The sequence below is a fragment of the Caretta caretta genome, chromosome 2 (genome assembly GCF_965140235.1).
Source record: "Caretta caretta isolate rCarCar2 chromosome 2, rCarCar1.hap1, whole genome shotgun sequence".
NCBI classification, from domain to species: Eukaryota; Metazoa; Chordata; order Testudines; family Cheloniidae; genus Caretta; species Caretta caretta.
Genome location: NC_134207.1, coordinates 255,746,085 through 255,773,030, shown reverse-complemented (window position 1 = coordinate 255,773,030; position 26,946 = coordinate 255,746,085). Strand labels below are relative to the sequence as shown.

The 26,946-nt window shown below is 42.9% G+C and overlaps 1 protein-coding gene across 6 annotated transcripts in view; it reads right to left on the bottom strand.

Annotated features, from left to right (window-relative positions):
• XYLB (xylulokinase) overlaps window positions 1-26,946 on the bottom strand; it is a 141,919-nt gene that overhangs the window by 73,477 nt on the left and 41,496 nt on the right. For all 6 annotated transcript variants that reach the window (XM_048837532.2, XM_048837529.2, XM_048837537.2 and 3 more), the window contains one exon: window positions 11,234-11,330. In XM_048837532.2, the coding sequence (XP_048693489.1) occupies window positions 11,234-11,330 (97 nt within the window). The remainder of the gene's footprint in view (window positions 1-11,233; window positions 11,331-26,946) is intronic.

Here is a 26,946-nt window from a genome sequence, read left to right as displayed (position 1 = left end):
TATATCAAGATGGAACAGGAAGAAGAGCTAAAGCATGATTTAGTGACATACTCAGTGTGACAAAGTTCCTCCTCTACCTTGGTGGGTCTTGTGTTTATTGGCGGATTTGCTCATCTTGGAGCTTCACGACAGCCCTTAGTTTGGCCGTTTTTGTGAACCCACAGTGCAGGTAAACTCCTCCTGTGTCTGACCAGGAGTTGGGAGGATTTGGGGGGGAACCCGGGCCCGCCCTCTACTCTGGGTTCCAGCCCAGAGTCCTGTGGAATGCAGCTGTCTAGAGTGCCTCCTGGAACAGCTGCGCGACAGCTACAACTCCCTGGGCTACTTCCCCATGGCCTCCTCCCAACACCTTCTTTATCCTCACCGTAGGACCTTCCTCCTGGTGTCTGATAATGCTTGTACTCCTCAGTCCTCCAACAGTATACTTTCTCACTCTTAGCTCCTAGAACCTCTTGCTCCCAGCTCTTTACACGTGCACCACAAACTGAAGTGAGCTCCTTTTTAAACCCAGGTGCCCTGATTAGCCTGCCTTAATTGATTCTAGCAGCTTCTTGATTGCCTGCAGGTGTTCTCATCAGCCTGTCTGTCTTAATTGTCTCCAGAAGGTTCCAGATTGTTCCCCTGTTACCTTACCCAGGGAAAAGGGACCTACTTAACCTGGGGCTAATATATCTGCCTTCTATTACTCTCCTGTAGCCATCTGGCCCGACCCTGTCACATCAGCTAAAGATTGACAAATACATTTATCAGTTTATTTGCACCATATGTATCCTCTAAAAACTGATTTATCCCTGACACACTATCAACTATAAAAAAAATAGAAATCTTTTGTGTGTGTGTGTGTGTATGTGCATGCGTGCACGCGCGCACACACACACACTTCTCTTCTTCAATTTAACTGCAGCCTTCAAAATTTCTTGAAATGATTTTATTAAGCACAATGTTTTTTACATGGATGCCAAATTTTTTATATGGATGCACTAACTGCTTGGACAGTACCAGATGTATGAAGTTCAGTAGGGGCTCCTAAGTTTCCTAGAATGATCTATTCTTTTCCACTTCCTTTTGGGTCCCTGGGCTGGAACCCAGAGTAGTCAGTGGACCCAGGTACCCCTACCAGCCATTGGGGAGGTGGCACAGACCAGTCAATGGAGCAGAAGACTGCCTAGGACAGTCATCCAATGGGACTTTAGTACCCCTGTAAGGGAAGGACTGTGGTGACCTGGCTGAAGGGCCAAGACACGAGGATGGAGTGTACTGAGTCCCAGAGAGCAAGAGGACAGAAGAGGGCACGAGACCTGGTGACAGCTGATCCCCACAGGAGCCACAAGGAGATGCCACCTCCCATGAGTGGACCCCATTACATAAATGCAACATACTTACACTTAGAAAATAAAAATTAAATGCACAACTAGGAAATGAGGAATAACTGGCTAGGCAGGGGTACTGCTGAAAAGGATTTGGGGGTTTTAGTGGATCACAAGTTAAATATGAATCAACAGTGTGATGCAGTTGTGGAAATGGCTAATATAACTCTGTGACGTTACTGTCAGGAACTGTGACCATATAGATCAGGGGTTCTCAAACTGGAGGTCGGGACCCCTAAGGGGGTTGTAAGGTTATTACATAGGGGGTCGCAAGCAGTCAGCCTCCACTCCAAACCCCGCTTTGCCTCCAGCATTTATAATGGTGTTAAATATATAAACAAGTGTTTTTAATTTATAAGGGGGGTTGCACTCAGAGGCTTGCTGTGTGAAAAGGGTCACCAGTACAATAGTTTGAGAACCACTGTATAGATCATTGTTGCAACCAGGGTCCTATGGCTGAACCAGATCTTGTACAGAAGAGGCCAAGTGGGGTGTCTATGGAAAGGTTGAAGTTTGCTGGTTATAATTATGCTGTCTGTATGTGTATCATTTTTGTATTTGAAGTTATGAATATTGGCTATGTACCTCTTTGATTCCAAGTAGCCTCAGTGAAGCATTTTGTCAGCTTCTTGAGAAAGGACTATTCTAAGTGAGTGCCCAATCAAGAAACACTTCACTGACAATGGACTTTGGGAGATGCCAATCCACATCTGAGCTTTCCTGGGAATGTTTAAACTAACATGTAAACAATGGCATCGGCCTGCAAAAAGCTGAATCATCGATAGACATGTGACTTGCCCATGTGGCTACAGACTCCATCTTGCTGTGATTTTGCACAGGAGAACACACGGGTTTCTGCCCACAAGAGAGAGAATATAAAAGGCCCAGGAAACCCTTCCATTTTGTCTTCAGCTGGCTCAAAATATAGCCTCTCCACCCCAAAGAGATGCCTGAAAGAAACTGGAACAAAGAACAGTAACTATGGGGGTGTGAGTGATTGCTGGACCCAGACTAGGAAGGAGTCTAGTCTGTGAAAGAAGCTTATTGGAACATCTGAGGGTGAGATTTACCTGCATTTAGTTTCCTACTGTATTAGGCTTAGACTTGTGTGTTTTTGTTTTATTTTGCTTGGTAATTTACTTTGTCTGTCATTACCTGGAACCACTTAAATCCTACTTTTTATACTTGATAAAAGCACTTTTTGCTTATTAATTGACCCAGAGTAAGTAAGTAATTCCTGGGGGAGCAAACAGCTGTGCATCTCTCTCTCTCTCAGTGTTATCGAGGGCAGAAAATGTATGAGTTTACCCTGTATAAGCTTTATACAGAGTAAAACGGATTTATTTGGGGTTTGGATCCCATTGGGAACTGGGTGTCTGGGTACTAGAGACAGGAGCACTTCTTAAGCTGTTTTCAGTAAAGTCTGCGGCTTGTGGGGGACGTGGTTCAGGCCTGGGTCTGCGTTTGTAGCAGGCTAGTGTGTCTGGCTCAACAAGACAGGGTACTGAAGTCCCAAGCTGCCAGGGGAAACAGGCTCAGAGGTAGTCTCAGTACCTCAGGTGGCAGTCCCAAGGGGGGGTCTCTGTGACCGAACCCATCACGCATTCTGTGGTGTATTTACATGAGTATCGAATGTAAGATATGGGAGGTAATTGTTCTATTATACATGGCATTGGTGAGGCCTCAGCTGCAGTACTGTGTCCAGTTCTGGACAACACACTTTAAGACAGATATGGACAAATTGGACGGAGTCCACAGGAAAGCGACAAAAACAATAAAAGGCTTAGAAAACTTGATCTACAAAGAAAGGTTTTAAAAAAACTGGGCAAAGTTAGCCTTGAGAAAAAAGACTGGGGCAGGGGGATACGTGATAATAGTCTTCATATATGTTAAGGGCTGTTACAAAGAGGACGGTGATCAGTTGTTCTCCATGTCCACTGAAAGTAGGACAAGTAGTAATGAGCTTAATCTACAGCAAGGGAGATTTAGGTTAGATATTAGGAAAAGCTTTCTAAGTGTAACAGTTAAGTATTAGAACAGGTTCTCAGGAAAGGCTGTGTAATCCCCATCATTAGAGGTTTTTAAGAACAGGCTAAACTAAGGCCTCTCAAGGATGGTCTAGGTTTACTTGGTTCTACATCAGCACAGGGGGCTGGACTAGATGACCTCTCAAGGTCCCTTCTAGCCCCACATTTCTATGATTCCATAAACCACATCCCAATCTCAGGGAACAAAACCACAAATTCATCTAAATTCCAGTGTATACATAAGGAAATACAGCATATGGAGGGAGGGGTATGATTCCCTGTCATTCTAGAAAGACATTCTATTGGGCCAAACCTGGGCTGATGCAGTTGTAAAGCACTTTGAGATCTATAAATGAAAAGTGACATATAATGACAAGTGTATAAGAAAAGCCAGGACACCTAAGACAAGTAAATGGAGAATTAACTCCGACCTGTTTGTGACAATTGGAACAACAGGAGAATCTCTGGGGGAGCTGACTGGAGTCCAATCTCTTCGTTCACATGTGAACAACCAAAATAGAAAAATGGAGGGACATAGGAGGAAAGTTTAAAATAGTAAATACGTACAGCTTAGCCAAGTAACAACAATAATAACTGTAGTATTTTGATAATGCTACAAGCACTAAAAAAGGGGAGGAATTTACAGTGATATGGAGAGGTTTAACTAGAAATAATGGATTTAAACCAAAGACAAGAAAATACAGGGATATCGGGAAAGCTTCCTAAGAGTGAAATATTTTATGCTGTGAAATAGCTTCGCAAAACAAGGAATAGGAGCCACATCACCAGAGTCAGTTAAAACTTGACTGGAAAAAAGCACTAGAAACTATACTAGAGGAAATAGTCCCTCACTGGATGACCTAATACATTTTTAACATTTTTAATTTCTATGATTCTATGCAGCTTCCTAGTAGACCTAGTACAGAGATAGCCTGATCATTTTTCAGGCGGCTATGTGAATAGTATCTCCACCGAAAAAGAATAAAAAATCATCTGGGCACAAGAATCACATTTAAATACTTGCGGACTAAACATTAAAGCCATTGTTCGGACAATGACAGCATCTTATCAATTTTCAAAAGAAAGGCAGATAATGCAATTTCCAATCTCTTTAAGTGTTCAGATTTTCTGTCTTAGCTGTGTTTCCTTTATGATGATAACGAGAGAACAACAACAAAATTCCAAGAAGGACAATGCATGTAAAAAATTCTAGTGCACGTAGGCTGCTTCCTTATAACACATTAGGTCACTTCCTTTGGAGGCATTTTATCTGTAAGTGCCTAAAAAATATTAAACTGATTCTGTTACTTCCCTCTGCCAGATGAAAAAGCAGCTCTTTGTGTGGACTAGATGGCTCAGCTAACAAACCTTTAACCTCCAGGTCACTGGTTCAAATCCAAGCTCTGGTCAATCATGACTGGAAGTCATTGCTATCTGATAGATGTTTGCTGGTTTGTGTGATAAAAGATGAGGTATGCTGAAAAGCTGGTCCCCAAATCACAACTGGGACCCTTTTAAACAGTTTCATCTATAAGGATTTGGGACCCTCTGGAGTTCTGACATTGACTTTGATCATGGCTTTAATTAATATGAAGGTAAAACTAACCTCTCTCACCTCTAGAGCTAACAATCCTCTCCCCACAGAGAAAGGTTGAGGTGTATTGTTAAGGGGCATTGTAGGAAGCTTGCCCTGCCCATGTGGTGGTTAAATAGAGGCCTTGGTTGCTGTCAAGAGCACTACATTATTTTAAGCTGTTTTCATATGCTTCATGAAGCAATGGGCTTCAAACAGAGGAGCCGCCCGCACTCATGCTGCTGAAACAACATCAGAACTCTGAGCAACAGCTAGAAACCAGCAAGCAGCCAACACAACATTTTAGTATTGATTTTTCTTTGAGAAATTTAAATCCTTCAGGGCAAAAATGTCAATTTAATCTGTATGCAGCTACACCATGGCTCCTTCAAAGGTTCCTTTTTTCAACTAGGAAGGAAGGTGTAACGTAATTACAGCTCAAGTAGCCAGATTCTTGAGCAATGAATGTAAAGAAGTTGATAGAATAAGCTTTCAATACAGTACCTTTAGGAATTAAGGTTTCCCAAAAGCTTGTAATAATTTATCAAGTAGGAAGTTAGATATTGGTTACTATAAGCAAGACAAGTGACGGTGACTATAGGCAAACACAGAAGCCATTGAAAGTTTTACCAATAATTCACACTGAACCATTAGCAAGATATTCTGTTTTATGGGCTGAGGGGGAAATTGTGAGATGAATGCCCCTAGGACTAGTGGTCTCTAGCTTTGCAGAGCCAGGGAGTTACCCCATCATCAAATGGACTGACATTGCATCATAATGTCTGCACCATAATGTCACACTGTTGGGACTTAATGACATAGCATCGTAACACAAACAATGATATGCCTAAATGTCAAATCTCCACCAGGAATATTTTGTGAACCTCTCTGACTCCAATATAATATCTTTTCCCTCCATTTCCCAGCTAGCTGCTGGGAGGGAAGATGGATCCATTTGGTTTGCTTAGCATTTTTTCAGCAATTTTACACCAAGGAAAACCAAGGAGAGAGTAAAATAGTATCTGAAGGAAGGAGGGAAATTCCACTAGATACACTGGAGTTTGCTCTCACACTGATCTATGCTTTGGTTTCTTTTTAAATATAGGATCTCAATCTCATTGCTGCGACAACAATGACAAGGTTAAACCCTAGAAAGGGCCTAGACTGGCACTCTCTCATTTTTTATAACTAGTATCTTGGGATTGCAGTTTTTAAAAAGATGTGGCTAACCTCTTAACTCAATCAGAAGAGATGCACTTTCACACACTTGAAATACTATTAACACATGGCACTTTAGAAAACAAAACCTACCGTATTCTTAGCAAGAGAGCAAAAAGGTGGGCATGCCTGGTACTACAGCCATTAATATTTAAGCATGCATGTGTACTGTCCACACAGTTAGTAGGGTAACATAAGCAATGGATTTCCACATGTAGGGGACAATGTAATATGTAATAAATACAGAAAAAGGGTTTTAACGTAAATGTTTTAGCCTATAAAGCTCAGAACATTATATCCATCTCCATTACCCTTTGGATGACAGTTAGATGGTGAGAATCAGACTCCTAAAAACCTAAACTAATAATCACACTAGCGCAATGTCAGAAAGCTACAGCATTATATAGTCACTGATGGGTACTTTTGAATACACAGAAGTTATTATACTGATTGGGTCTGTCAACATCACAGTAACTCCCCCACCCTCCCTGTCACATGTACAGTTTTCCTTCAATGTCCAAAATATACTTGACTCAGCTGAAGGCAAGCATACGGTTCACTCCCTCGATTACTTATTTTGGGGCAAGTGACACTGTCATTAACACTGGATTCCCCCAAACCAGGATAAAAACCCTGATTGGGGTTCCCTAACATGTAAGATCCCCAGCCAAAGTAAAGGTCTTATCCTGCTTCTATTGACATTAATGTAAGTTTTATAATTGACTTCCATGGGAACAGGATAAGCTTCTAAGCAGCTGGGATTATGTGTGTCAGGAGGCTACTTACACCATAATTTTCACTATAAAGGTGTCATGGTTTTGGTTTCAGAGGACATATAAGAGGTGCAGGGCTTTATCACAACAGGTCCCCAATCTATACATTAGACAGGTCTAGGATCTGATCTCTGAATTCTTAATTGTTGAGCAGAAATTAAATTTCAGAGAGGATGGCCATAAAAATAGAGAGGTGACAAAACAGAAGACGTTTATAGTACATTCAAAACCCAGAGAAAAAGGGAACACAAAGCCTTCACCTTATCTCTGCAGATCACTGAATCAGACGATATAAAGAACAGGAGCAGAGCAAGCTTCATTTGTTTGTTCCGGGTTGGCAACACTCTACCTACCCATCAAGTAAATAATCATAACAGGATATAGGGTGTTGCTCAATCATTTCCCTTGAAATCTGATTGAGAAAGATTGGAACAACTGCAACACAATGACAAACACATTAAAGCCTTTAAATCATGATTTATACAAGGTCTAACTTTTCTCACAAGTACCATCTGGTGACTTTGCCAGTTTTAAAAACAGGGTTGAGACACAAAAAATATATATCTTGGTTTCAGTAAAATAAATAAATAAATAAATAAAAGCATGAGATGGAATCTACCGCCCTCTCCTGGTAAATAAGCAACTTGTTTTCAGGAATGTGTATATGTGCACACATGAACATATACACATGGCAAGTACAGGGTTGTTTTAAGATTTTTGCAATTAGACTTTTGCCAAAGATTTTTTTAAAGTATGAAATGCACCTAGAGTTTTCGATAGCTGCAACTGGAAACACAACTAAATAAACAAACTATGATTTCGCAGTGTCACTATGTTTTTTCTACTACAGAACCAGTTTCTATAAATAAAAGCGATTTTTAGTTTTTCTATAAAGTTGACAAATTAATTCATAAAATGACATTAAGTTACAGTGGATTATCCAATGTTTATATTGTTTGTTACTCATCCAGGCACTCTAGCAGACAGGAAATATCCTTAAACAAGTTCCCTTCAAACTCTGAGGCTTTCTGGCTTATCCATCTTCCATTGCATTTAAGATTACAACCCAGATTCTTGGGTCCAATCAAGCTGCACTTGGCACAGGATCTGAGGGGCAGGGAAGATCGGGGTACAAAAATGGTTTTACATACCCTTTGTGACTCCCATATTCTGGGGCTGGATGGAGAAATTATCAGGTAGCCAGCTAAACCAGTTTTCTGGTTCATTTGTACCACCAAGAATTGGTTCCTATAAATTTCAAAACACCATATAGAGGTGTAAATTGTACTAGATCATGTCTACCCCATCTCCTACTAAGGCCTTGTTTAAATTGAGGAATTTTTCCCAATTCCAGGAATTGGCAGGAATTACCATTGTAGCTGCACCTGTGCAAAAGTGTCGATTAAGGAAAGCTGCAGTTTGCACTGATACAACTACAGTAGTGGATGTAAATCAACTCAATTCCTGGAATCTGGGCAAATCCGCCATGTATACAAGGCCTAAATGTGCTATATTTAATGAACACAAGTGACTATAGTTATATACTTCTTCCAAAAGATAAACAGACTTTTAAACATCTCATCAAGAATCACTAAAAATAAAAACTGACAGCTACCAAAACAAACAAGAGAAGGAGTATCTTGTGTGCAGGGGAACTAAACATATTTATAGTACTATGATCATATCAGTACCCTAAAACACACTGTATTTTTTCCCATTTCAGAACTGTTTTACCAAAAAAAAAAAAAAAAAAGTTGAGACAGTGCCATCACTACCGAAATAGAGCATCACATTTAAATAAATAACAGCATTGAGGAAAAAAGCAGGAAATGCATAAAATTAGCAATAAGGGCCAGCAGTTCTTTTTAAACTCATCTTTTAGTAATTACATAGCTGAAAGTTTATCTTGATGCAACAAAACAAGAATCAAAATGTTCCATAGCATCTGTTGGGAAGATACAATTTAAGGGACAGTGTCACACTCAGATATTATAAATAGTCATCTCAAGAATGAGGTATAAATGGACATTTAAAATACAATGTATTTTAATGTTGACACCAATAAGCAGGTGTGTTGTCTCCACGACACAGCATCTTTTTTTTGTGTTTACAAAGCAGTATTGTCAAATCTTGTGATTTTTTTCATGAGTCTCGTGATATTTGATGTTTTTCTTGAAGCCCCAGTTCCTATTGTCACATGCTAACATAAAAATCTCAGCTTTCATTTTTAGAAAAAGGTATGAGTCCTCATGGCTGTAGAGAACAGCTTGAAAACATGACCCAAGTGGACCCTAAAGGTAAACCAGAAGGCAAAGAAAAAGATCCCAAAATATATTCTTTTAAAAAAAAAATCTTATTATTTCTAAGCCAATCTGATGACTTTTGGGGACCTGACTTATAATTTTGGAATGTTTGGGTTGCCAACACTGACATGGTGCCAAGTACAATGGAGTCCTGATCTCTGACTGAGGCATATAGGTTCTGCCACAACACAATTGATAACAATAGAGTATAACATGTATGTTGGGGTATATTCAGCTGGAGGGAGCGGGGGAGTTATGTTGTAATAAGCTAAAGTATTGCTTTAAAACAGAAGTCATGGGATGTTAAATCATCAAAAAAAGGCCAGACTAATGGACGAGCAGTACTGCAGTGCAGGAGACCCAGGTTTTATTTCCAGATCCAGCCTTTCAATTCAGTGTTGCCAAAGGGCACCCTGGAAGACGGGGATGCTTTCTGTAGCTCAGCAGCTACCCCTCTAGTTAATTGAAGAGTAGCATTTGTAGGGTCTCACCAGGTCCAATCCAGTCTGCCTCAGCAGGAGGACTGTGATTGCAATCCAAGGTTCAATGGCAAGGGTGATACAGATCTAAATTCATAACAGCTGATATCAGCTGAGACAAGGTGAGTGAGGTAATATATTTTATTGGACCAACTTCTGTTGATGAGAGACAGACAAGACAACCAACAGAAGTTGGTCCAATAAAAGATATTATCTCACCCACCTTGTCTATGTAATATCCTGGGATCAACAGGGCTACAACTACACCGAATACAACAATGGAAGATATCAGCTGAGATGTTCTTGTGAAAAGTTCTTAGATATGAATGTCAGATCTGGTGGGGAGGGCTTGGAGGCAGGTGTTCTTGGTACATCATATTTCCCCCACATACGTAAGATAGCCCATAGTCTATTGACGGTTAGAGAATGGTAAAGGCCCATTTTTGCCTGACAGGGGTGATGGTGACTTATGTTTACACTTTGATTTATGGAGACAGTCTATTATGTTAATATTGAAGCTGGTGGCATCAGACATGCCTCCCCATCACCCACTGAAATATCCCCCATTTAAAAGTGGATCTACCACTAGCTTTTTCACCTGTCTCCTATGTGGCCTTTGTTTTTATATAAATCTTTAACTGTACCCTGCTAAGCAAAAATACAGGCCATCCTGAGCCAGTCTGTTCTCAATTGTACTGATACAAAGGGATAACTGTGAGGGATGGATTTTAATTATTTAGTTTTAAATTAATAGAGTACTCTTGAAAGAGGCATGTGTCTCCAAGATAAACATGACGGAGAACAACAGGCAAAAACTTAAGCCCATGATTTTTTAATGTGGTTACCTTTTCCTAAAATTTACCATTTATTATTTACATTACAATACTTACCAAGATTGGTGCTTCATTGTGCTAAATGCTGTACAAACATAAAGTAAGAGAATGTTCCTGCCCCAAAGAGTTTACAGTTGAAATAGACAAGACAGACAAAGGGTGAAAGAAAGGAACTATCATTATCTCCACTTTGCAGATGGGGAACTGAGGCACACACAGATTAAGTAACTTGCTCAAAGTCACACAGAAATTCCTATGACAAAGCCAGGAACTGAACAAAGATGTATTAATCTCAAGTCTAGTGTCTTAACCACAAGATCATCCTTCCTCTCATTTAACAAAAATTCTAGTTTAAAAGTTATTAGTGAAGCCTAATACATTGAATTAGCCAGGATACCTCAAGAAATAATCTACAGCCTGATTCTGAGAGACTTTCATCATCCCCAATTAAATCAGCATCTGCTAGAATCAGGCTCCTTTTTGCATAGTCAAGAATGGCATTTAACAAGAGCCTAAGTCAAAACTCACAACAGTTTCAGTACCTGTCAGGCAAGATAACAACCTTACCATCTGCGTTACAGTCAGAACCACTCTTGTTAGTGCTTGATCTTAGGTTCCATTGCCTCTGCTGTTTTTGTTTTTTTTTCAGATCACACTTACTGATTTTATATCCCAGCTTTTCAGCATGAATCCTCTTGGCCATGAACTGTCCTTCGATCAGTGCTCGTATCTCCACCTCCTTTGGAAAGTCTGGAACCTGTATCACAGGAATAAATTAAATTAACACACACCTTATGTAGTATACAACACAAGATTGGAGTCTGTTTTTAAAAAAAAACAAACAGATTTATAGTTCATTATCCTTGTCTTCACCCTGATGCTTGCACTCACAACTATTCTTCAATCACATACACATCACTTCTAGAAGCTCATGACAGACAGAATATAGCCCATAACCTTGGCACTCTTGGCAAACCCTTTAATCCTGAAATCAGTGCATGATGGGTAGTGTTTCTAATGCCAGTTGTAAATTCTTCTACATTTATCCCACTACACCAACAAACTGCTTATGAAATTGGCCTCAAGTACATTATCTCCTCTGGGGTACATTAGAGAAAATTCACTAAGTACTAAGTAATGTCATACACAGAAGAGTTTAAATTTGTCCTTTTGTCTACAAAAATAGGAAACAAAAACTAATCCTTTTCACTGATTTTCATTCACTGTGGTAAAGAGAGATTACTCCCTTGTAAAAACCGGTTATTTACCTTACAGTAACCATTGTTCTTTGAGATGTACTGTGTATGTGGATCTCACTCATGGTGCATATGTACCCTCTGCACAGGAGTTTGGCAGTTTTATCAGTTCTGTCCACTATGGATCACATATGCGTCTTTCACACCCTTGGACTCCCTCCCCAGGGTATAAAGCAGAGGTGGGCAAACTACGGCCCGCAGCCACATCCGGCCAGTGGAACCATCCTGCTTGGCCTGTGAACTCCCGGCCAGGGAGGCTAGCCCCCGGCCCCTCCCCTGCAGCCTCAACTTGCCTGTCAGGGGGTCGGATAGGGGTCAGGGTAGTCAGGGGACAGGGAACGGGGGGTTGGATAGAGGGTGAGGTCCTGGGGGGGCAGTTAGGGTCAGGGGGTCCTGGGAGGGGGAGGTCAGGGGACAAAGAGCAGGGGGGATTGGATGGGTTGGGAGTTCTGAGGGGGGCAGTCAGGGGGTGGAAAGTGGGAGGGGGTGAATAGGAGGTGAGGGGCAGGCTGTCCGGGGAGACACAGCCTTCCCTACCCGGCCTTCCATACAGTTTCGAAACCCCGATGTGACCCTCAGGCCAAAAAGTTTGCCCACCCCTGGTATAAAGGATAGACCCTACCATTCAGCTCCTTCACCCCCCAGAATACAGATTAAGATTCTCTGAGGGGCAGGGATGGAGGGAGTTGCGGGGAGAATGGGGAGTCATGGGATCCACATGCAGAGAACATCTCAAAGAATGAGTTACTATAAGGTAAGTAATGGTGGGTTTTGCCTTCGAGTCTGTGTCGGTGAGGATCTCGGTCATTGTGTTTAGCTAACAATTTGGTTCCAAGTGGTGGGAGCTGGGAACTCATCTGAATAAAAATTCCAGAACTGCTTTCCCGACTTGTGCGTCAGCTCCTGATGCTGACACCAGAGAATGATGCCTGGTAAATATATCCATTGAGAACCATGTGACTGCTCTAGAGAGCTCCACAATTAGTTTTCTACTGAAACATGGCACCAGTGTAGCCTAGGCTCTCATGGAATGAACAATAACATGAACTAGAAATAGTATTTTTTTAATATCATGCGATATTCTAATACTGTCCACAATCCATTTGAAAGTCTTTGAGCAGAGATCAGGTTGGTCTACCTCTAGATGTACTGCCACATGTGATGAATAGTCTAAGAGATCTTCTGAATGGTGCTATAATACAACACCCTCCTCTTAACATCCAATGTATGAAGTTTAGATTCACTGGAAGATTATCTGTAATTTTCCAAGACATCACTAAACTGAATATATCAATTAGCATGAAAGTCTGAAACCACTGTTGGAATAAATGTAGGGTGAGGGCTCAGTCACTATGTCTGCATGTAAAACCATGGGGGATGGAGGAGGATATATGTGCATGAAATTCACTTACTCTTTATGCAGAAGAATAGCCACCAAAAATATAGCTTTAATAGATAAATGATGAAGGGAACAAGAGGACAGAGGCTCAAATGGAGGTTCCATTAGAGAGGTAAGGATTAGGTTCAAATCCCATGAAGCTAGTATCTTTCTTACTGGTGGAAACATCTGCAATAGATTCTTATGGAAGAGACGTGAACAGGCAAATGACAGGCCAAAATCACTGCAAGTAAATTATAATGAAGCTGAAAGATAAACCAGAGAGTCCAGAATTACTGGAATGGATGATTGAAGAGTGTCACGTTGTCTTGCCCTCACTCCTAAGGAAAAACACTTCCACCATATATGATTTTCTAGTTGAGGGTTTTTTATTTTCCAAACGGATTCTCTGGGTCTCTGCTGAATGCTCCCTACCTGCTGACATTAACCAGAGACTCTCCATGCCATCAGATGGAGAGATGTTTAGTCTGGATAAAGCATGAGTGATGGTCTATACTATTACGTTCACCACTTTTACAAGACTATGATAAATTTTGTACAAAGTATGCTTTGTGAAGTATCATTTGAAAACTTATAATCTGCAGAACATTACTGTCCTGGTAAAGTATGTGTTATCAGCACCGTATGTGAAGTTAGAAGATTCTATTATGTATCCTTGCTGTAACATGCTCAGTTTAAAAAAAGCAGGCCCAAACCAGTTTTTCAGAACAAAGAACAGACTAACACCCAGCCAGGTGTTAAAGAGCTATCACTTACTTAAGCAGTCATTCTCCAGTAATGGGAAGGTGTAGACAAGAAATCTACATTTCCTCTCAATGACAGTTCAACCTTTACCTCCACCCAGCCGGGGATAATCCTCAAAGTGGGGGGAGTGGTATAAGAATGAGAGACAGTGGCCTCCACTTCATCTCTCTCCTCCTTCATCCCTGCTCATGTCATGAATGACCCAAAGAACTGAACTGCGGGGAGGGGTCCCCGGCTGAAAGGAGACCCACCCTGTGAAATTTACCGCAGCGTATGGTGAGACAAAAACTGCTTTTAAGTTCACTTGGCTTGTTAAGTTAGGTACTAGCTTGTGTTTTATGTTTTTATTTTCTTTTGTAACCAATCCTGACTTTTATGCATCATCACTTGTAATCATTTAAATTCTATCTTTCTGTAGCTAGTAAACTTATTTTTTGCTTTATCTTAATCAATGTGTTTTGATTACTGTGTGTTGGAAAAACCATTTTGGATAACAAGGCTGGTTCATTATCATTTTCCTTTGATGAAATGATGGACCTTCTGCGAGCTTGCATTATTCAACAGATTGCTGGACAGTACAATTTCTGGGAGACAAGGCTGGGACTAAGAATGTGCAGGCATTGCCCTGTATGTAATTAAAGAATGACTGGTCAGGGCGCTCATGTATTTAGCTGGGAATGAATTTGCATGCTGAAGGCTGTCTGAGTAGGCCAGGAAGAGAAGGTTACTCACTTTGTGCAGTAACTGAGGTTCTTCGAGATATGTGTCCATGTGGGTGCTCCACTTCAGGTGCTGGTGCGTCCTGGCACTGTCAATCGGAGATTTATGGTCGCAATGTCCGTGTGGGTCATGCGTGCACAGTAGGCATCTTGCGGTGCCATTGGTGCCGCATCTAGTGCGAGTATAATCCAAGCCCTCCAGTTCATTCTCTACCATAGAGTCCTAGCAGCAAACTTCAAAGTAGAGAGGAAGAGGATGGGTAGTGGAGCACCCACAGGGACACACATCTCAAAGAACCTCAGTTACTGCACAAGGTGAGTAACCTCTTTTTCTTCGAGTGCTGTCCCTGTGCATGCTCTACTTCAGGTGACAGCAGAGCAGTGCTCCTCAGAAGGCAGGAGGGTCTTTGGGTTCATGTGAGTCACAGAGGTAAGTACGGTTAGGCCAACTATGGTGTCAGCTCTGGAGTCTTGAATGATTGCATAGTGCTCAGGGAATGTGTGGACAGAGGCCCAAGTGGCTACCCTACAAATCTCTAATATCGGAAAAATGTTGAGGAACGCTATTGAGGTAGAAACAGATCGCGTGGAATGCGCTCTGAGGTGCGTAGGAGGATCCATGTTCTGAATACAATAGCACTGTTAAATGCATATGGAGATCCATTTAGACAATCACTGAGTGGATACTGAGCAGTCTTTCAAATGCTTGACAGGAGAAACAAAAAGTCTAGAAGATTTTCAGAACAGTTTGATCCTTTCCAGGTAAAACGCTAATGCCTGCCTAATGTCCAATGTATGTAAAACAGCCTCTGCTGGAGTGCCGTGAGACTTGGGATAGAAAGTGGGAAGATGGATTGGTTGATTCATATGGAAGGCTGATGTTACTTTCGGTAGGTATTTTGGGTGTGGACGTAGCGTGACCGGTAGCATGAAGAATACTGTGTAAGGAGGATCGGCCATGAGTGCCCCGATCTCATTCACCCCCTCTCGCAGAAGTAATGGCAATGATGTGATTGGAATAACAGAGACTTGGTGGGTAACTCACATGACTGGAGTACTGTCATGGATGGATATAAACTGTTCAGGAAGGACAGGCCGAGCAGAAAAGGTGGGGGAGTTGCATTGTATGTAAAGAGCAGTATGACTGCTCAGAGCGCAAGTATGAAACTGCAGAAAAACCTGAGAGTCTCTGGATTAAGTTTAGAAGTGTGAGCAACGAGGGCGATGTCGTGGTGGGAGTCTGCTATAGACCACTGGACCAGGGGGATGAGGTGGACGAGGCTTTCTTCCAGCAACTCACGGAAGTTACTAGATCGCAGGCCCTGGTTCTCATGGGAGACTTCAATCACCCTGATATCTGCTGGGAGAGCAATACAGCGGTGCACAGACAATCCAGGAAGTTTTTGGAAAGGGTAGGGGACAATTTCCTGGTGCAAGTCCTGGAGGAACCAACTAGGGGCAGAGCTCTTCTTGACCTGCTGCTCACAAACTGGGAAGAATTAGTAGGGGAAGCTAAAGTGGATGGGAACCTAGGAGGCAGTGACCATGAGATGATCAAGTTCAGGATCCTGTCACAGGGAAGAAAGGAGAGCAGCAGAATACGGACCCTGGACTTCAGAAAAGCAGACTTTGACTCCCTCAGTGAACTGATGGGCAGGATCCCCTGGGAGAATAATATGAGAGGGAAAGGAGTCCAGGAGAGCTCGCTGTATTTTAAAGAATCCTTATTGAGGTTACAGGGACAAAACATCCCAATGAGTCGAAAGAATAGTAAATATGGCAGGCGACCAGCTTGGCTTCACAGTGAAATCCTTGCTGATCTTAAACACAAAAAAGAAGCTTACAAGAAGTGGAAGATTGGACAAATGACCAGGGAAGAGTATAAAAATATTGCTCGGGCATGCAGGAGTGAAATCAGGAAGGCCAAATCACATCTGGAGTTGCAGCTAGCAAGAAATGTTAAGAGTAACAAGAAGGGTTTCTTCAGGTATGTTAGCAACAAGAAAAAAGTCAAGGAAAGTGTGGGCCCCTTACTGAATGAGGGAGGCAACCTAGTGACAGAGGATGTGGAAAAAGCTAATGTACTCAATGCTTTTTTTGCCTCTGTCTTCACGAACAAGGTCAGCTCCCAGACTACTGCACTGAGCAGCACAGCATGGGGAGGAGGTGACCAGCCCTCTGTGGAGAAAGAAGTGGTTCGGGACTATTTAGAAAAGCTGGACAAGCACAAGTCCATGGGGCCGGATGTGCTGCATCCGAGAGTGCTAAAGGAGTTGGCGGATGTGATTGCAGAGCCATTGGCCATTATCTTTGAAAACTCATGGCGATCGGGGGAAGTCCCGGACGACTAGAAAAAGGCTAATGTAGTGCCCATCTTTAAAAAAGGAAGGAGGAGGATCCTGGGAACTACAGGCCAGTCATCCTCACCTCAATCCCTGGAAAAATCATGGAGCAGGTCCTCAAGGAATCAATTCTGAAGCACTTAGAGAAGGGGAAAGTGATCAGGAACAGTCAGCATGGATTCACCAAGGGCAAGTCATGCCTGACTAATCTAATTGCCTTCTATGACGAGATAACTGGCTGTGTGGATGAGAGGAAAGCAGTGGACGTATTGTTCCTTGACTTTAGCAAAGCTTTTGACACTGTCTCCCACAGTATTCTTGCCAGCAAGTTAAAGAAGTATGGGCTGGATGAATGCACTATAAGGTGGATAGAAAGTTGGCTAGAGTGTCGGGCTCAACGGGTAGTGATCAATGGCTCCATGTCTAGTTGGCAGCTAGTATCAAGTGGAGTGCCCCAAGGCTCAGTCCTCCGGCCGGTTTTGTTCAATATCTTCATTAATGATCTGGAGGATGGTGTGGATTGCACCCTCAGCAAGTTTGCAGATGACACTAAACTGGGAGGAGAGGTAGATACACTGGAGGGTAGGGATAGAATACAGAGGGCCCTAGATAAATAAGAGGATTGGGCCAAAAGAAATCTGATGAGGTTCAATAAGGACGAGTTCAGAGTCCTGCACTTAGGACGGAAGAATCCCATGCACCACTACAGACTAGGGATCGAATGGCTCGGCAGCAGTTCTGCAGAAAAGGACCTAGGGGTTACAGTGGACGAGAAGCTGGATATGAGTCAACAGTGTGCCCTTGTTGTCAAGAAGGCCAATGGCATTTTGGGATGTATAAGTAGGGACATTGCCAGCAGATCGAGGGACGTGATCGTTCCCCTCTATTCGACATTGGTGAGGCCTCATCTGGAGTACTGTGTCCACTTTTGGGCCTCACACTGCAAGAAGGATGTGGAAAAATTGGAAAGAGTCCAGCGGAGGGCAACAAAAATTATTAGGGGACTGGAACACATGACTTATGAGAAGAGGCTGAGGGAACTGGGATTGTTTAGTCTATGGAAGAGAAGAATGAGGGGGGATTTGATAGCTGCTTTCAACTACCTGAAAGGGGGTTCCAAAGAGGATGGATCTAGACTGTTCTCAGTGGTAGCAGATGACAGAACGAGGAGTAATGGTCTCAAGTTGCAGTGGGGGAGGTTTAGGTTGGATATTAGGAAAAACTTTTTAACTAGGAGGGTGGTGAAACACTGGAATGCATTACCTAGGGAGATGGTGGAATCTCCTTCCTTAGAAGTTTTTAAGGTCAGGCTTGACAAAGCCCTGGCTGGGATGATTTAATTGGGGAATGGTCCTGCTTTGAGCAAGGGGTTGGACTAGATGACCTCCTGAGGTCCCTTCCAACCCTTATATTCTATGAAAGGACACTTTCATGGATAAAAGCAGCAGGGAACAGGTGGCTAAGGGTTCAAATAGCAATCTGGTGAGGCATTTCAACACGAGATTGAGGTCCCAGGTTGGCAAACTTCTGAGTAAATGTTCTGGAGACCCGTGAGGAAGCGTTTAGTAATTGGGTGGCCAAAGATCAAGTTCTCGTCAATCTCATGATGGAACGCAGTAATGGCCACAAGATGGACTTTGATCGAGCTCATTGCTAAACCTGATCAATTCTGCTCCAGTAGGTATTCCAACACTAATGTTAGTGGTGCTGTTGAAGCTGTCATGTGTTTTTCTTAACACCAGGAGGAGAATCACTTCCATTTTTGAAGGTAAGTATTATGCATGGTCACTTTTCTGCTGTTTAGTAACATGTTTAACTTGTTCCAAGCAGGCTAGTTTGCCATGATGGAACCATGTAGGAGCCACGCTTGCAGGTGGAGTTTCTCTGGGTTCGGGTGAAGAGTGTGACTGTTGTTCTGAGACAGCAGGTCCAGATGACGAGGGAGAGTTAGAGGGGCACATATCACCATGCACATCAAGTAAGGGTACCATGTTTGTCTGGGCCATGTCAGGACTATGAAGATAACCTTGGCCTTGTCTGTTCATATCTTGTGTATCACCACCGGCAGAAAATGGAGAGCAAGACTCTCCCATTCATTTCCCATGTGTGGTCTTGAGAGAAGTACCCATTTAGCGTGTCCGCTATCACTTTCTGATAGCCAGCAAGGTAGAAGGCCGAAATGTTTATGTTGTGGTGTATGCACCAGTTCCATGGTTTCATGACTTCGGTGCACAGTAAGTGAGATCGAGCGCCCCCTTGTTGATTGATGTAAAACACGCAGGCAATGTTGTCGGTCATAATGCGAATGGATTCATTCATTATGTGCGGTAGGAATGTCTGCAGGCATTGTGGATAGCACATAGTTCTAGTAGATTGATGTGTAACTGAGTCTCCGAAAGAGACCATTTGCCTTGAACTGTGTGCAGGTGCATAAGGGCGCCCCAGCCTATCAGCGAAGCATCTGTCATGATTATTATTGATGGGGGTTCCTGTTGGAACGGTATGCCCCTGCATACATTGTCTGGTCTTGTCCACCAACGTAAAGAGCTCAGAACATGGGGTGGTACTGTAAGTCGTTTGTGCAAGCTGTGCTTGCTGGGTATGTATACCGAGCTCAGCCAGCCCTGTAGGCAGCACATATGTAGTCTTGTGTGTCATACCACGATTGTTGTGGCTGTCATGTGTCCTAGCAGTTACAGGACAGGACGAGCCAGTATTTGGGGGCTGACTCTTACCTGTGAGATAAGGTTGGTCAGAATTGTGAATCTGTTCAGGGGCAGGGATGCCTTGGTTTCTATGGCATTGAGATGTGCCGCAATGAAGTCTAGTTGTTGAACAGGGATTAGAGTGGATTTTCATTCATTTATCTGTAGCCCTAGATCCCTGAATTGTGTGATTGTTGTCTGGACTGAGTCCAGTGCTTCTTGTTGAGTTGGGCCTTTGAGAAGGCAATCATTCAGGTAAAGGAAAATCATTATTCCTGTTTGTGTAGATGTGCCACTACTATCACCAGGGTTTTGAAGAAAACTCTTGGTGCAGTGGATAGGCCAAAAGGTAGTGCTATGTACTGGAAGTGATCATGTCCTACTGTGAAATGCAGGAATTTCCTGTGAATGGGGTATATAGTAATATGAAAATAAGCATCTTGAAGGTTGAGTCCTGAAAACCAGTCCCCCTTTTGCAGCGCTGGAAGTATCGTGCCCAGTGTCACCATTTTGAACCTCTGACTGTGTATGAACTTGAGTTTCCTGAGATCCAAAACAGGTCTCCATCCCCACTTCTTGTTCTGGGTCAAGAAGTAGTGGGAGTAGAACCCCTTCCCTGTGTACTCTGAAGGTACTTATTCCACGGCACCTAGTTGTAGAAGATGATCGACTACTTGTCGTAACAGGTGCGTGTGAGAAGGGTCCCTGAAGAGGGACAGGGAGGGGGAGAGGATAGGTGGTCGGGAGGTAAAGGGAATGGTATATCCTGATCTTACAATCTCTAACACCCATTGGTCCGTTGTTGTTGACATCCAGATGTGGTAGAATGGGCAAAAGCAGTGTCCAAAGCATGAGGATGGATTAGGTGAAAGAGCTGCCTGGTGAGGGAGATCGACCACACCCTCGACCAAAACTTCAAAACTGTGGCTTGGGCAGAGCCGATTGAGAAGTCAGTGGTTGAGTTTGAGGTGTTCTCCGTCGCTGCAACCATTGGTGATACGTTTCGTTCTCATATTGTCACTGTTGTTGTCAGTTGGAAGAGGAATCCCCGTTCCCCTGATAAGGCCGGTATCATCTTCTCTTCACAGGTGGAGTGTACATCTGCAAAGTGTGAAGGGTGGCTCAGCAATCCTTCACTGAGTGGAACCCCTCGTCTGTCTTGTTCAAAAAGAGCTTCTCTTGGTCAAGAGGTAGGTCCTCGACCTTGTTTTGGAGTTCTTTAGCTACCCCAGAGGATTGCAACCAGGATGGCCAGGGCCTGACTACGGCCATGGCCGTGGTTCTGGCTGCCATGTCTGCAACGTCCAAAGACGCTTGGAGGGCTGTTTTGGCAAGTAAGAGTTGACCCTCATTTACAATGGCACGGAATTGTGATTGTTTCTCCTTGGGAAGCTCCACTGTCAATGAGCTGAGTTTCCCATAATCATCATAACTGTATTTGGCCAGCAAGGCCAAATAGTTGGCGATTCAGAATTGTAACGTCGCCGAGGAGTAAATTTTTCATCCAAAGAGGTCGAGCCTCCGGCGTTCTTTGTCTTGTGTAGTTGATCGAAACTGTAGTTGTTTGCCAAGTTGGTTAGCGGCATCGACCACCAAGGAGTTGGGAGGCAGATGTGAGAAAAGGAAGTCCACCCCTTTGGTGGGGATGTAATACTTTCTATCTGCCCTTTTGCATGTTGGCAAAATTGAGGCCGGTGTCTGCCCGACTGTCTCTGCTGGTTCTAAGATCACATCATTGATTGGCAGAGCAATTTTGGAAGTGAATGCAGGTTGTAAGATTTGTACCAGCTTGTGTTGGTTTGTCTGCACTTCCGCCAATGGGATGTCCTGGCTTTGGGCTACCCACTTAAACAGTTCCTGGAACTGTATGAAGTCATCCGCCGAGGTAGGCGGCAGTGGCATAATTGCCTCAGCCGGGGAGAAGGAAGAATAGTGAGCAGGAGATGTCGCTTCCTGATCAGCGGCTGTTACTGTGTTGTCCCCAACATCCTGAGCCTCTGTTGGTTGCGGGGTGGGAGAAATGGGATTAGACCTCAGCTCGCCTCTGAGCCGTGGGTGGCCTGGATTGGGGGCCCCGGTAAGTTGCCCAGGGTTCCCAATGTGCCCATTACATTGGTAAGGCCATCTGTGTATACATCCATAATGGTCCGTTACCACGGTTGGGCCAGCTGGTTATAAAGGTATTTAGGACCCATCTGGCTCCAGGTTGGGTTGTCGGTCTTTTAGTGATGAGTGGTGAGGCAAGACAGTGCATGGTTCCTGCACATCATCATCATCATCATCACTGGACAAGTGTACCGCGCCATGAGAAGTATGGGGATCTCTTCTATAACTTAAGGGAGAGCCCTCGGTACCAAGTAGTGAAGACTGCTGTGTTGATGACACAGCCAAGACTCTCTGTTGCACTAATTTCTGTGGCAGTTCTGATGTCAGTGCTGTCAGCGCCAATGGGGGTGCTCTAATTGGTACCTTCAGATGGGATGTTGAGTTAGTCGGCGCTGACTTGGTTTTCTCAGCTACTGCCAACGGCAATGTCAGTGCCGGGGGGCGGAGACATGGTGCCTGAGGAGACGCTCAGCACCAGTCCCTTACGGGTGAATTTGGTGCTGTGGAAGAGGCATGTTGCCATCTGTGCCTCGACTCCATCTCCTTCGCTCGGGACTCGGCAGTGCCAGAGGTGCCCAGAGCGTCGTAGGTGCTCATCCAAGCATGTGTCGGCATCAGGGGTAGTGACCTGGCAGGAGACCACCTATGTTTCTGCGGTGTTCTCTGCGGAGACGTCTGCACCCTCTTCTTTGCTATTTTAGAGGAAGCATGTCTCCTGTCCCTGCAGCGGGGGTGCCTGGAGAGGAGGTCCATTGGCCTGGCTGTTTGGATAGATTTCTCCATCAATATCATTTTCAAGTGGAGATCATACCAGGCTCTCACTTTCAGATTCCTGCAGTGGGTGCACATAAAGAGTGTGCATCCGAAACGGGCATTGCTTCACAGCAAGAGCTGCATCGCTTAAAGCCTGGGGAGCCAGGCATCTCTGACAGGTAACTGACCCCGGTGCGGGGAGGGTAAATAAACTGGAAAAGTAAACTTTTTAATTCTTAAAACTATCACTAACACTAACTATAACTTTTAAAAGACTAAATAACTATTTAAACTGCTATTTTTTTTAAAGGTTTGGCAAGAGTAATAAACACCGCCCCTAAACTCCATCTTCAGCCGAGGATGGCTGAGAAGGAACTGGAGGGCTAGGGTCGTGCACACACTAGACGCACCAATGGCACTGCGAGATGCCTACTGCACGCACGCGACCTGTGCAGACATTGCTACCATTAATCTCCGATCGACGGTGCCAGGACGCACCGACAAATGAAGTGGAGCACCCACAGGGACAGCAGTTGAAGAAGAATGGATGTTCTGACAGCAAAGCTGTGTAAAAGGTACCCCAGGCTAGAGAGTTAAGGGGGACACAGCTGTTAAACAGTCCAGATAGTACCCTGGGAAACATCACAGTATGCAACTGGAATTCTGAGAAATTATATCCATCGGAAGTAGAAGAGCTATGAGCTGATGACTGAAGAGATGCAGCAGGTCTGAACACCAAAACTGACAAGGTCATGCTGAAGCCACCAGGATCATCTGAGCTTTGTCTTGTCTCACTTTCCTTAACAGTCTGGAAACGTAAGGAACAAGAAGAGCAGTTGATCTGACCATGGATCAGAAAAGCAGCCACTATTGACACCTAGCTGTGACCTCAGGGCTGGATTACCCAATAGGCAGACTAAGCACATGCTTAGGGCACCAGCAAAGCAGAGGGCACCAAAAATATATATATATATTTTTTAAAAAATTAATATTTGATATTTCCAAAAAAGCATCCAAGTAGTCATCATGGGAAAAATCAGAACTTTGTTAGACTTCCTTACACTCCACTACACACTCTTCCCCCGTTTTTCTGTTTTTTTTATTACTTATCCCCACCTAAACCAGGGGGGCGTCCCACTAACGTAGATCAAAAAATGCGAGGAAATCAGATCCTGTCATGTATTGCAATACATTTGTTTTATTGATATATTCTTCTGAGTTATATGTACTTGATTTCATACATATTTATATATATATACACACACACACACACACACATAAAAATAGTGTACATTGTATAATTTGTTTTTTTTAGTTCAGATAACTGAGATAGGGGGCAGGATGAAACATAACCAACTGAGTGGAGCACAGAAACGTAAACTGGTGGAAGAAAAGAAACAAAAAACTAGTGAAATTTTCCAAAATCTTCCAAAGTTGACATCATTTTGCGAAGCGAATCCATCAGAAGCAACATCTTCTCTCAGTAGCACAGACATCGTTCCAAACCCTGTAGGTGTTTCAGAGACTGACCCTTCTTCTGTTGGTGAAACAAACACCATTCCAGAACATGTGGATGTGTCAGAAACTGTAACTGATCATCCTACTCCTGGTGGTAAAACAGACATTGTTCTAGAAGGTGTGGATGTGTCAGAGACTGAACCTGCTTGTGCTGTAAATAATGGGAGAAAAGATCCTGGTATGTGGGTTGATTTCAGTACCTATGATTTAGCTTACTGGATAGATCATGTACCAAATGACTGTCAACACCACACTGGGTCATTTGAGAAATCACGTTGGACTTTTACCAATGGCAAACAAGCAAGATATTGTCCACAAAAAATATTTTTCAGCATGAAAGCGAATGGTGAGAAATACACTCGAGAATGGCTACTGTATTCACCATCAACAGGATCTGTGTACTGTTTTGTTTGCAAACCTTTTGCATATAAACCTTCAACATCCCGGTTTGCTGCCGATGGATTTAGTGACTGGCAGAATACTGTTTTAATTGAACAACATGAAAATAGCACTATTCACATAGATTCAATGTTGACATGTTTAAATTGAAGACAGGGCTTTGGATTGACACAAAAATTGGAAGAACAAATTAAAGGGGAGCGTGAATACTGGCAACATGTCTTGCAGCGTGTTATAGCTGTTATTCAAAATCAGCTGAATGTGGTCTGCCTTTCCGGGGATCAGATGACACATTTGGATCATTGCAGAATGGAAATTTCTTGGGATTGTTGGAGCTTATGGCTCAGTTTGACCCATTTTTAGCAGGCCATATCTCAAAATATGGGAATGCTGGCAAAGGTAACCCATCATACTTATCCAAGACAAAGACCCAATTTGTGATGAACTCATTGGTCTAATGAGTGACAAAGTTCATTCAGCTATTGTGGATGAAATAAGTACTACTGGGTATTTCAGTTTATCTGTCGACTCTACACCTGATCTTTCACATATTGATCAACTGAGCATTGTACTAAGATATGTGTATCCCACAGATGGAAAACCAGCTGAACGATTTACGACATTCCTTAATTTGAAAAGCTACACTGGTGAAGAAATGGCAAATCAAGTTCTGCATTATCTGTGCCAAGTTTGCAAAACAGATTTCTCAAAGTGCAGAGGTCAATCTTATGACAATGCTGACAACGCCAGGGCATTATCAAGGAATGCAGAAGCTTTTAGAACAGAACAAATATGCCATATTCATACCATGTGTTGCACACTCTCTCAATCTTGTTGGCCGCAGTGCTGTTGATTGTTGTCCGGTGGCAGTAAGTTTTTTCTCAACAGTCCAATTACTTTATACATTTTTCTCTGCCTCAACACACCTATGGGCAGTTCTTAAAACACATTTGGGCAATGATCTTGTGTTGAAATCTCTTTCTAATACTCGCTGGGAGGCACATGCAGTGGCAACAAGTGCAATTCTGGAGTCCTACTCAAAGATTGTGGATGCATTAGAAAGTATAGCTGAAGACCAATCACAAAAGGGAGAAACTATACAAGAGGCAGAAAACATTGCAAACAAGATGCAAAAACTAGAGTTTGTATTCATGTTGACCATGTGGAATGAAATTTTACAACACTTTTACCACACAAGTCAAGCTTTCCAAGAAAAAGAATTGATTTGAAAACATGTGCAGACCTCTGTCAATCATTAGCAGACCACTTACACACTTTGAGGAATTATTTTGAAAGATTTGAAGACACATCAAAAGATATCTTGCCTGATACTAACTACAAAGAAGCCCAGTCCCGCAAACGAATCAGGAAAAAACATGCAGATGATAGCAGTGCAACAGAAACAGCACTGAATCCTAGAGACAAATTTCGCGTATCTACTTACTACACTATAATTGATACACTTGAAGCTCATATGAAGAGGAGAGGTGAAGTGTACAAAGAAGTATCAAGTAGATTTTCTTTTCTAAACGATATGTACTTATCTGACGAACAACATTCACAAGGTTCCCAAAAGCTAGCTGACTCATACCCTGTTGACTTGAACATGAACCTTTGTGGGTTTCTTAAGTGCTGAGGCCAAGGGCTCCAGTAGGGCCAAAGTTGAAAACTGCATGGACAGGGCATATTACACCAAAGTGGTGGACCCCAAGGACCAAAAGATAGTTCCTGAGATGGAGTCCAGCAGTGGTCCAAGAGGAACTTCCTCTGTCATGTTTTCTATCCATTGATGGAACCACTGAGAGTGATCAAGGCTCCAAGGACTCTTCTCTACTGGATGCCTACAAAGATGAAAAATCTTCCAAAATTGGTACTGAAGGAGCCTACCACTCACCACTCATTAAAGAGTAGAAGGCATTTCCTTTTCCTTAACCTGAGGTCACAATGATATCTTCATGACAGATACTCTGGGTTGCACTGGTGGAGATTCTGACCTGCCCAATAAAGGAGAAAAGTACAATAATGGAAACTCTAGTTCAGGAGTTATCCTTGTATTAGTCATTTCTATAGATGAGACAGCAGTAAATGTCCCTGGGAAATGTATTATTCGGCTAAAAAATTTCACCCAGCTCTAGTCCTAATTAAACAGCAACTGAAGTACTGCCCTACCAAATTGTGCATTGGACCTGGAAGCTAAATCAAGAGCATAATTTTCAGAATGGTAGCCATGTTAGTCTGTATCAGCAAAAAGAACGAGGCATACTTGTGGCACCTTAGAGACTAACAAATTTATTTGAACATAAGCTTTTGTGCGCTAAAACCCACTTCATTGGATGCATACAATGGAAAATACAGTAGGAAGAAATATATATACACACAGAGAACAGGAAAAAATGGGTGTTGCCACACCCACTATAACGAGAGTGATCAGT